The sequence below is a fragment of the Sebastes fasciatus genome, chromosome 1 (genome assembly GCF_043250625.1).
Source record: "Sebastes fasciatus isolate fSebFas1 chromosome 1, fSebFas1.pri, whole genome shotgun sequence".
Classification (NCBI taxonomy): Eukaryota; Metazoa; Chordata; class Actinopteri; order Perciformes; family Sebastidae; genus Sebastes; species Sebastes fasciatus.
The window spans coordinates 45863896-45875816 of record NC_133795.1 but is presented as its reverse complement, the minus strand read 5'-3'; the positions used below and the strand labels follow the sequence as shown (position 1 = coordinate 45875816).

The 11921-nt window shown below is 45.1% G+C and overlaps 1 protein-coding gene across 9 annotated transcripts in view; it reads right to left on the bottom strand.

Moving 5' to 3' along the window:
• Positions 1-484: 484 nt before the first annotated feature.
• The window catches only part of chd6 (chromodomain helicase DNA binding protein 6), a 113776-nt gene continuing 102339 nt past the window's right edge, over positions 485-11921 (bottom strand). For 4 of the 9 annotated variants that reach the window (XM_074649839.1, XM_074649786.1, XM_074649853.1 and 1 more), the window contains 6 exons: positions 11613-11852; positions 11223-11363; positions 9715-9819; positions 7098-9614; positions 1401-7066; positions 485-1343 (listed from right to left, as the gene is read on the bottom strand). In XM_074649839.1, coding sequence (XP_074505940.1) covers positions 8451-9614; positions 9715-9819; positions 11223-11363; positions 11613-11852 — 1650 coding nt within the window. In that variant the 3' untranslated portion in view covers positions 485-1343; positions 1401-7066; positions 7098-8450. The remainder of the gene's footprint in view (positions 1344-1400; positions 7067-7097; positions 9615-9714; positions 9820-11222; positions 11364-11612; positions 11853-11921) is intronic. The other 5 variants (XM_074649813.1, XM_074649795.1, XM_074649831.1 and 2 more) reach the window with 5 other exon arrangements.

Below are 11921 nucleotides of genomic sequence, written 5' to 3'. Positions count from 1 at the left end.
GTTGTACAGCTGTTTCTAAGGTTCCTAAGTTTGAGGATAAATTGGTACCAGTTGACGGTAGGAGGTGATTAATTTTGTCTCTAATAGTTATGATTTTATCATTAAAGAAACTCATATAGTGCTTCCTACCTGCTGATATAAAGAAACAGCCCATAGAATGGGTGTGAGAGAAAAGTCTCAATTACGTGAGAGTTCTGTATAACATTTACACATACATTTTTCGTTTTTTGACTCAGAAACCAAAAACTTAAAAACGGCTGTTTTTCGTTTAAAACGAAAAAAACGTTTTTTTGTTTTTGAACTCTTGTTCTCTACCTGCTCAATCCTTTCAGCGCTGCAGCATTTCCCAGCATGCAATGTGCAGAAAACAGAGCAACGCATTGACCAGTTTAGGGTCACCAGGCAACAAACCTGGAAGTCAACAGAATTAAGAGATTACAGCGGTGAGGTCCACATCATGAATGAATTAGTCAGCAAGGAGAGCTGAAAGTTGAAAGTCATCTTTTATTGCACAATAAAAGATCACACATACCATGTTCTGACTCATGAGATTGGTCCACATGGGAATACAGAGAGCTATAGTTACAAATCAGAAAAGAAAAGGTAAAAACCCCACCACAGAACGGACTCAGTCATGACCAGGTTACTGTCTCCTCTCCTTGTGGATTACATGGATTCAGTGAGTACAGGAGCTGTGAACACTCACATATTATTCAACTAATCTGTCATGTTGAGCCGGCTGGTTTCACAGACAATCGTCTGATTCTAATCTTGATTGTGGAGAAAGCTTTAATTTCTCTTCAGCATGCCTCTTGAATTCAAACGGCTGCAATAAGAACAAATCTAACTCAAGAAGAATGTATGGATGAGATAAATGTCATCGTAGTTTGACTACATTTTTAATATTCTTCATTTATTCAGCAGACATGCTCTCATTTCAGTGAAAATGTTTGTAAGTTTACTGAATTACAAGAATTTGTAGTTTTGTTGCGGAAACCTAAAGTTGTAGCTTTGCTGCCGAAACCTAAATAAGTTGTAGTTTTGTTGCCTAAACCTAAAGAATTTGTAGATTTGTTGCCGAAACCTAAAGAAGTTGTAGTTTTATTGTCTAAACCTAAATAAGTTGTAGTTTTGTTGCCTAAACCTAAAGTTGTAGTTTTATTGTCTAACCCTAAATAAGTTGTAGTTTTGTTGCCGAAACCTAAAGAAGTTGTAGTTTTATTGTCTAAACCTAAATAAGTTGTAGTTTTGTTGCCTAAACCTAAAGTTGTAGATTTGTTGTCGAAACCTAGTTGTAGTTTTATTGTCTAAACCTAAATAAGTTGTAGTTTTGTTGCCTAAACCTAAAGAAGTTGTAGATTTGATGCCGAAACTTAAAGTTGTAGTTTTGTTGCCGAAACCTAAAGAAGTTGTAGTTTTATTGTCTAAACATAAAGAAGTTGTAGATTTGTTGCAGAAACCTAAAGAAGTCTTTTTGTTTGTGTTCAAAATGTGACGGTTCATTCAGTTTTACGTGTTAGAATGTGTTGCTTTTAAGTTTCACTTTTACAACGTAATAGGTGTAGTAGGCCCCCACTGACCCACATCTATGGTGCTTAAACCAACCGGTCAGCCTATTTAATGGCCTGATAACAGTGGAATTGGGTGCCTCTTCAGTGTCTGTGAAACCAGCCTGGAATCAACCAATCAACCAATCAACGCACTGACACAAAGGATTTCCTCCTTTTTTCTAAAACAGATATTTTAATGAGAGTTGAAGCATTTCAGTGACACACCTGTTGATCCCATTCTCTCTGCAGCTAGGACAGTTATCACATGACCAGCTTCTCTTTCTTTTAGATCTCAGGATCTTTAACTGGTCTCCTTCTACAGGGAGGTCAAAGGTCACAGTCAGCTACAAACCATCCGAAAACACAGACCCTCCAAATAAATGGTCGTTCGGTCCTCAAACCATAGACAGAAGCCAGCAGTCCCGTTGATGTCATCGGGAACAGTGTGACGGTGGCGACGTCTGTCTCGTCTACAGTAGAACCAGCATGTGACGGTGACAAGACGGTGGAAAGGAACAACACAACATCATCTGTCCCCTCTGTTTTTATGGATGTTGTAAATTAATCTGCAACTGGATCGACACGACTACCAATCCAATAATTCTGATTTTAAAGACAGAGAAAACTAAAGGAAACGTGAGAGACGTTCACAGGACAGGAGCTGCAGATTAACGGCCACGTCTGACAGTTTTCAGTCATCTTCTACTAAAATGAGGTCACTACACATTGAATCATTTGGATCAGATGCATCCTGGGGAAGGATACGACAAGCTGTTTCAGCCCAATAACTCCAACTTTAGATTGGATTATTATGGTATGGCACATCTAACCACATTGAGAAAATAAACAGGAGGTATTCTGGGGATTTAAAAAAGCTGATTAGCAGGTGCCAAAGAAAAAGCACACAGAGTTAAAACTTCCATGTGAACCAAAATGTTTTTGACTTTTCAGGAGACGTAACAGAACATGAATCAGAGAAATATACAATAAATACATTGTTTATGATAACAGTTTGAGGTGATTGAAGTTAACCAATGAAAAGACAGAACACTGTTAAAGAAGGCATGTTGTCACATTAACTGCACCTACGAGTTGGTTTCAAGTTTTCACACGAGAACAAGCCAGTAACAGGAAGTGATGTGCACACATGTGGGATTAAACGCTCGTTTTGAGCTGTAACATCTGCGTTCTGCTTCGCATTTACTGATGCTCATCTCACCAAACACACAATCCAATACTGACGCTGTGTGTGTGTGTGTGTGTGTGTGTGTTAGCATCCTATAGACGTGTAGAAGGCCTCGTGCAGTCAGAGAGCGGTGTGGGATTAAACAGCCGTCCTTAAAGGGAAATTACCGGGTTTATTTCACAATCTGCGTCATGTTATTACCAAAACATTTTACTCCCCAACTTTGTAGAGATTTGAGAAACTGGACACTGGTATAGTGACTACATCTATATGCACACTAATATTCCTCTGTTTAAGTGAATGGGATCCGGGTCATGTAAACGACATATTGTGAATGGAGTGAATGTTCACATGAAGACATGTGTGAACTGCTGATAATATTCAGGTTTTGGGAGCATTCTCTGGACATGTTTACACCTCATTCACTATATGAGTGTCAGTCAGGTTTTTTTTTTACTGCAGTTTGAGACACACAGCGTCCTGTCGGTCTACGATCAGGTCTGTGCGTCGAACACAAACCAACAAGCCAACAGTTTGCAGAGACGTACGGCCAAAAGAAAAGAAGGAGAAACCGACTCAGTCTCACAGCAGTTTGTGTAATAGTCACTACATTTAATCTGTTTGATTCGAGTTCATAGACACAAATTTCCCTTTTTTTCCTGCGACGCTCAGCACGACTTTAAAACTACTTAGTTAGCTTTAGTAAAAAATGGTGGTTTGAGGTAAAATAACTCCAGAAGTGCTGTAACTGAAGTTCAGAAGTTACGTGACAAATAAATCAAGGTTGACTTCTGGTTTCACACGGGACATGAACAACGGTCTCCCGGTGAAAGTCTGGTGTTTTTAGACCCACCCATCCACCCCGACCTCCTCCCTAACCGCCATTTACTGTTCTGTATACTTCCTTGTTCATGATTACTTGGAAGAATTGATTGCATTGACTGCATAATAACAGGAATATTCATTTTCATTAGCCATGTAAACAGATTAGCAGGATCAGGGTCTGAAATTAACTTTTTTCACTTCCTGCCACTGTGGCAGGCAAGTGTTTTTTTTGTCTGCTACTCAGAAATTTTATCTGCCACATTTGAAATCTCTGCGCTAAATGAAGGAACAACATTTTAGATCTGATGTCATTAAATGTTTGATATATTTTAAATAAAAAACATATGCATTGTAAATTATAGTGTTTAAATTACACCGTGGAGGGAGGGTAATGTACATAGTACTGTACTTTGTTATTGTCATCTATGTGGTTATTTGCATAAAAACACACAATTCAAATGATTATCATTTAAATATTTGCTATGATTAAAAAAAATCTTGGTATGTTGTTATGAAGTTAAACAAATCATAATTCTCTCTTATATCTGTTTTATATTGATGTGAAAACATCTTGGTATGTTGTTATGAAGTTAAACAAATCATAATTCTCTCTTATATCTGTTTTATATTGATGTGAAAACATCTCCTTCAAACTACTGGATTTATTGAAGTTTCTCACCAAAAAATTAATTTTACCAGATTACATTTGAATGCATCATGATGACGTTGTAATTGACCTTCAGCCAATAGTCATCTTTCCTGAGCCGACTTTGAACGTCTCATAATAATAACTCAGTGGAACCTCCGTTAACGTTAGTAGCTCCGGTATTTAACCAGTCAGAACTGTGCTGCTAACGGCTGCTAACAGCTAACGTTACTAACTCTACTCCTGCAGATTTCAACACAGGTTTGTTGTTCACAGTGTTGCTCTATTAGGGAAACAATAGGATGTGTCCTCTCAGGTTTAGTAGCTCCATGCTTTTGAGCGCTTTTTTATTCTCTCCGCTGCGTCTCTGGTCAAACAAACTGAAACATGATATTGCGTGCGTATGCGTCATTGTGCCTGTTGAACTTTGGGAAAGCATCAATAAGAGGAATCGATAGACATGGAGGCATGAGATGCCAAGAAAGCGGACAACTACGGTTCTCTATTCCATCTCTAGCATTTTCCCTGCCTGCCAAAATGGCGGTGATGATTTCACCCGCCTCTGCCAACAATTTACCCGCATTTGGCGGGTGGCAGGTGCTAATTTCGGACCCTTAGTAGGATTGTTGTCTTTTTCTAAAATAAACTGAAATATTAGTGTGCATGTAAACGTAGTCAGTGTAGTTGATGAACTCTCTACAATGTTCCAGATTCTCCTCGTTACGCTGGCTGACTTCTCTAAATCTCTACAGTGGAGCTGTAATCAGGACTGATATGGACTAAACTGTATATGAGAGAAGACCCAGGTTGAAATTAATCCAGAATCCCCCTCTAATGAACAGCGTGGCATCATCCCAATGATGACGTCACTACGGAAACGTGATGTTAGCGTCGTACGCAGGCGACGCCCACAAAAAGAGAAACTATTTAAAGTCATTTTAGAGGCACTGGTTAGCAAAGTCACTTGTGTTGACTCCGTTTGTGCTTTGACTGATGACTGATTGACTTTAGGGGATTAACGTTGTGATTTGGACAGCGAGACCTTCAGATAATGCACATCACCAAGGCCGTGTACCAGCAGAGGACAAACTGAACATCAGCACGATTAACATGTCCCTATATGCAGATGTCTATACAAACAATACGAGCTACATAAGGCATTTTACTTTGAATAAAAACATAATGAAACGCAGAGAGAAACAATGTCATATTTGGTGAAAGTTTGGCGAAGCAAAAGAAAAGTATAATAAATTATATGGAGCCACAAACTTGTGACAAGGCAACAACTATGTTTAGTTTCTTTTTTAAATGTGACCTGTCAGACGAGACAGAAGTAGAAACACAGCTCCACAACTAAACGTGTGCGCATGCATGCACACCGACACACACACACACACACACACACACACACACACACACACTCTCTCTCTCACACACACACACACATGAAGGAAATACAAGACCGTACAGAAACTGGTTAACATTCACAAAAAGACATTGTGCAAAAATGATGTTTCCATGTATGAAAACAAAACAAAAGTGAAGTCCAACATCATCAACGGAAACATTTGACCCCTAAAAACGACCCTGTTGTGGAAAGACTTGCATCCATTGAATGTACAGTACAGTCTGTTTGATACCGAGAACGCTTGACGCCGCTCACATCTGTCAAGTAGGTTTTTTGTTTTTTTGTTTTTTTTTCAATGGAGAAACAAACAAAAGGCGAACGAAATAAATGGAGCACTTAAAGAAAGAAACAGCAATATACAGCGATAGATTTACATATTTAGTATGAACTGCTATTGAAACTAATCTGAGGAAAAGAAAGGAGACGAAGAGCAACGACGAGGCACTCGACCCTCCTCTTCCTGTTTCATCTACACTATTCCCTTTCACCGGATCTCTCTGAACACACCGTCAGACGTAAGGAGAGGACGGGATGGGCGCCATGCTTCAGCTCATGATTCAAACTATTTTACACTGATGTGCTGTCAGTTAATTCCCTCCTCTTCCTCTTCCTCTCCCCTGTGTCTGCAGGATAGGACACAGTGTGCTCGGCCTCCTGCCGCCCCCTGGTGGCCACACTGAGCTCCTGTCTTCCATTTCCTCTGATTAGGCCGAAACACTTGAGGGGCAAATCTGTCAAAGTGACTTTGTGTCTGAGTTGAAAAAAACAATCTTTACATGATCTAAAATAAAACTAATTAATCTCATGATCTCTGCTTTTATCAAGAAAAAGAAAAAGGTGGAGTTCTTCTTGTTCTGAACATCTGTATTCTGATTCTAGTGTGAAGAAGAGTAACGGACATTTGAACTTCTTCGAAAAGAGAAGTTATAGCAGCAATGGCATAGCATTGATAATAATAAAGTTATAGTAAAAAACAAAAAAAAAAATATGAGTGACCGTATCTAAAATGTAAAGGGGGGGGCAGACGATGCTATCTTACAATTAAGATACAACATTCGTGCCTGGGATTTATCAACCTACTCAATATTACACAATTTTATCAATTTTAGTAAAAAACTAATAGAAACAAATTTGTCTTCTGATTTGGCAGCTTTCTGAAACCTTCTTTTACTCTTTGAGTCCGGTTCTGACTAGAAAGATCCGTCTGGTGTAAAACTCTGACGTGTTAACATGTAAACATGCTGATCTGAACACAGTGTGTAGTTGGTTTTAGATTAAAGTTCTAGTGATTCAAGTTTGTTCCTCATTTTCATTGAATCATCATTCTGTGTAGATTTTAGCGGTCTCTGTAGTGTTTCTGGGCACCAGACTCCTTTTAGAAAACCTCTAATTTAACTGCAGCAGGGTCTGACATTCTTCCCTGCTCAGTCCTGGTTCTGGTTCTCCCCTGCCTCCCCCTTCCAGTGGGCCCAGCAATACGGCCTCCAGCGGCGTGGTGTCGGTGTCGGCTCCCAGCGAGGAGAAGCTCTGCTCCTGACCGGAGGAGGAGGAGGAGGAGCTGCTGCCGGGTGCCGAGCTCCGACTGTCGGGAAACCGGATCTGGGTCTGTCCGCGGCGGGCCGGTCGCTGCCGGAGGTCTCACTGAAGTGAGCTGAAGGATTTCTGTTCTGTTTACAACATTAATGCAACAGCCTTCTCTCCCCCGCGATGGGCATCCCATCCCTCCCGAGTTCTTTCCCCCCCCCGAGTCGCCCCGATTACAACGAGAAAGTGACGTCATGTCATATTTACACAAGACGGATCCTTTCTAGCCAGAACCGCTGAGTCCCATCGAGATGATTTAAAGATTTCCAAGAGGGCTACGCTCTGTTTTCATGGTAACGTAGCTCTGGCATATCATATCATACGTGTATCAGTGTTTTCCCTCAGTACCGATGAGGAAAAGGTGTTTTAGTGTCACTAAATGTATCTGGGAGCGCTGGTTCAGACACACCTCCAGGTTCATACTGCCTGCACAGACTGGACCCAAAACAATATCACTGAATTTAGTGGAGTGTGCTAGAAGTCAAAATAACGAGGCTGACCTCAGGATCGGGTTTGACCTTGAACATAAAACATACACAACTGCTGCTCTGAATCCCCCAACTGCTTTAGAGACTTTCTTCATCCTCATGTCCTCGCAAACACCCCAAAACTTTACAACACACCATCTTGGATCATGTCGAGCTTAGAACCGGATCATTACTGCCAAAGCTGCTCCTGGTTCCTCCTAGCACATCTCGCCTGCAGTGTGTTCCTGTGGAGGAGGACAGTCCCTCTAGACTCAGAGTCCCTCCGGACTCAGAGTCCCTCCGGAATCAGAGTCCCTCCAGACCAAGAGTCCCTCAGACTCAGAGTCCCTCTAGACTCAGAGTCCCTCTAGACTCAGATGCCCTCTAGACTCAGATGCCCTCTAGACTCAGAGACCCTCTAGACTCAGAGACCCTCTAGACTCAGAGACCCCCTAGACTCAGAGTCCCTCTAGACTCAGAGTCCCTCTAGACTCAGAGACCCTCTAGACTCAGAGTCCCTCAGACTCGATGCAGAATGAAGGGGGGGATACACAGGAGATCATGTCTTACACTAGTTCTTGTATACAAGGGGGGCGGAGAGGGTGGGTGGGGTCTTGGTATATAAACATAACCAAGTTGAATATAATCGTCATGGTTATTATGTGTCATCATCATAATAAAAGTCTTTACATGGACATTGACTGACAGACACGGCACAAACTTTACACTGTTGCTCGGAGGAGGAGGCGGGAGGAGAGAGCAGGAAGTGGTCGTCTCTCCTCCTCTATGCTTCCTCTCCTTCCACCTGTCTCTGCTCCTCAGTGTCCCGCTGCCTCTCCTCCTCTGCTGCCTCTCCTCCTGTGTCCTCCAGTCTCTCCTCCTTATCCTCAGGAGGGTTATGGGAGTCTGGTTCCTGAGGCTCTGCAGGCCCCCCCTCAGGGTCTGGAGCCGAGGTAGAGGGGGCTGAGGGAGACGAGGAGGAGGCCGGTTGGGAGGTCACGTTAGCCTCAACTGTACTTTCTCTCTCCTCTACCTTTCCCAACGCCGCCTTCTCCCTCTCCTCCTCTCGCTCCCCCTCCTCCCGTCCTCTCTTCCTCCTCCTCTTGGGGCTGCCCGGGGAGCCGTCCACAGCGCCAGGAGCCATTGCGGGCAGCGCCATGATGCCGCCATGGGGCAGGAACATGTGCGGGTACAGCAGGCCGTGGGACATGCCCGGGATCAGGAAGGGGTTGAAGGTAAGATGGCTGCCGAGATGGGCCCTGCTGGTGGAGGTAATGATGGCGGCGGCCTCCACCACTCCTGCTCTTTTATTGGCGTCTGCTGCTCCTTTCTCCTCCCGGCTCCTCTCCTTCTCCCCTCCACCAGAGCCAGAGGACCCGGCGCTCTCTCTGTCAGCAGGCGTGGTGGACGACGGGCTGGCGGCCTCACATGCAGACGGCGCGGTTGTCGTGGTGACCTTTGCAGCAGACAATGAAGAAGAGGAGGAGGAGCTGGGGTGAGGAGGAGGAGGTGGCGTGTGCGCCATCATTGCGCCAACGCTGAACAAGGCGTGTTGTTGGATAGCGGCCCCATGGGGGTGCGGGATGCCGTGCAGCATCATGGGTAACATACTCAACCCATTTTTGGCGTCTTCTGCCGACGTTCCAGCTCCGCCTGCTTGGACGGCTGCAGAAAAACCGTGTGGGAATCCAGCCGCCATGATCCCGGAGATGGGGATCCCAGGAATACCACCGCGTAGGTTCTGCATGGCCACCATGGAGTCCATGCTGCCGATCAGGCCGCCGTTCATGAAGAGCGGGGGGCCGAGGCCGGACGAGGCCGAATCAGAGACGGACAGGAGGGGCTTAGGCATCTCACTGCGAGGCCGCCGCCCACGGCGCCGAGAGCCCGGGTCTCTGTTGACTGGTTCTGTCAGGATCCGAGTGAACTTCCCCTCAGGGAGGAAACCCTGCAGGAGGAGGAGAGGAAGGTTAAAGGTCATGGAGAAGAGGAAAGTTTAACGTTGATGTTGAGCAGCAGGAGGTCATGAGAGACGGGTCTCTGCTCACCGAGTGTTTGACCACGTCGGCCCAGTCTGGAGCTACGTAGTACTCGGAGTTGGCGTCCAGCCACCTGGAGAGCTCCTTTATGGCCGGAGCCATCGCACCGCCGAGCTGCAGGCAGGAAGACACCTTCAGTACTACAACCAGAATACTGACTCATATTCAGGACGACTTTATGGCAGACTGTATTATGACTGGACACTTTATCCCGCGACAAAGAACCTATAGAGACCTCTTTTCTGTTAGTAACCATGGTTACGTGTTTAGTGGGCGGAGCGGTAAGTGGAGGCAGAATAATTATCTGAACATGTTAGTTAATGCTGGCTAGCAAGTAATGAAGAAAATCCTAGTTTCTCTCAGTATGTGCTGTCACTCACTCTCTAGGATCACCAGTGATAGTGGAGAAAGTTAACATGAACCAACGTGACCAGATTAGCCGACCCCTACGCCGCTGGAGACTACTGCAGGAGGAGGAGACGGCTGGATAACGCTAGTTAGCTTAGACTGACCAACTAGCTAGCTAACGCCTGCTCTCCTCCCGGTGAAGTCGTCTCCTAGCGGTGAGGAGTGAGGCAGAGGGACCGTGACCCAGAGGGGCCGTGACCCAGCGCTGTCCTCTGTTGGCCTCATTTTCTGTAGCGTGGTGGAATTAGCAAGGTAGCTAGCTAACTAGTCAGTCGCTAAATGAGTAACAACTTAATGCGTCATCCTCACACTGTGGTCACAGCGTAGGAGAGCACAGTGCTATCACCAGATGACGGACAACTTTGTTCACCTCATTTTCTGTGTTTCATGACAGCATGGTGGAATTAGCGAGCTAGGCTAGCTAAGTAGCGTCCGACCAGCGGGCTGGTGGCCAACAGCAGCGCTGTAAAGATAAATTGAGGGCGTATAAATCTTTGGATGCCTATTGTTAACTATCTTTCAGTAAAGTCAGTCAGAAAGAGAGTCGGACAATATCGGAGAAGCGTTTCAGAGACGGAGAGAAAGGGTTGCTAATAGTTTAGCCTTCTGCTAACAGCAGCCAACGGCTGCTGTTAGCAGAAGGCTAAATATTAGCAACATTTACTCTCCATCTCTGAAACGTTTCTCTGATATTGTAACTCGCTAGAGCCTCCAATCCCAGTTTGTCATCTCTAATGTCTGTGATATCTGGATTCTGGCAGCCAACAACACAGCAAGAGGACATTTTAGATGTGTAACTTTAGCTCACTGCTAGTGTTCGCCTCCAGTCTGTCCTTTGGTTAGCCTCCGGCTAATGTTAGCCCACTGCTAGCATTAGCCTCCAGCTAATGTTAGCCCACTGCTAGTGTTAGCCTCCAGTCTTTCCTTTGTTTAGCCTCCAGCTAATGTTAGCCCACTGCTAGCGTTAGCCTCCAGTCTTTCCTTTGTTTAGCCTCCAGCTAACACCGTGACCTCATCATGACGTCAACACTAAAACGGTCTATTTGTTATTATTAGTTGGGCTGCGAGATAAAATAAGAAATTATTTTCTTATTAATAGTGTGTTGTACCCGGCGTCCGGTGCCTCGGTGGACAACAGGAACCCTCTCCTCCCCCGTCAGAGCGTTGATGTCCAGCTTTGTGGGGTCTTTACAGCGATGTCTCCTCTGCTTGGGACGCTCCACAAAACCATGTAACAGACCTGCTCCAGACTGCAGAGGACAGGACGGAGGACAGAGGAAGGGAGAGACAATCAATTAGATGCGTTTCCTCAGAGAAGCAGCTCAGCACAGGTAATGTAGGAAACAGTAAAAGTAAGAACACACAGATTGAGCTGCACACACAGGATCATATTCTGCACAAGCTCCACCTACAACACCTCATAGTACTCGATAGAACCAGAACCAGAACCAGAACCAGAACCAGAACACCTGGCTGATGAATCAATGCGTCAAACTCACGTGGGTGAAGGCGGGCAGGTCCATGCTGTAGCCCGGGTTCTGCCTCAGCCACTCCATCAGACCTTTGTTGGCCGCCTCCCTGTCGATGGCCACGATCTCCGGCTGAGGTGGTGTTTGGGTGGGGGTGGGCGTAGATGAGGAGGACGGCGTGGGGGGGCCAGCGGGTCGCTCTGAAGGAGAGGGGGACGGCGAGGAGGTGGAAGAGGAGACGGAGGAGTGGCTGATCACTTCCACTCGGCCCTGCAGCTGGAAGGACACACAGACAGACAGTTATAACGTTAGGAGGAGTACGAGGAGGAGCAACAGCAG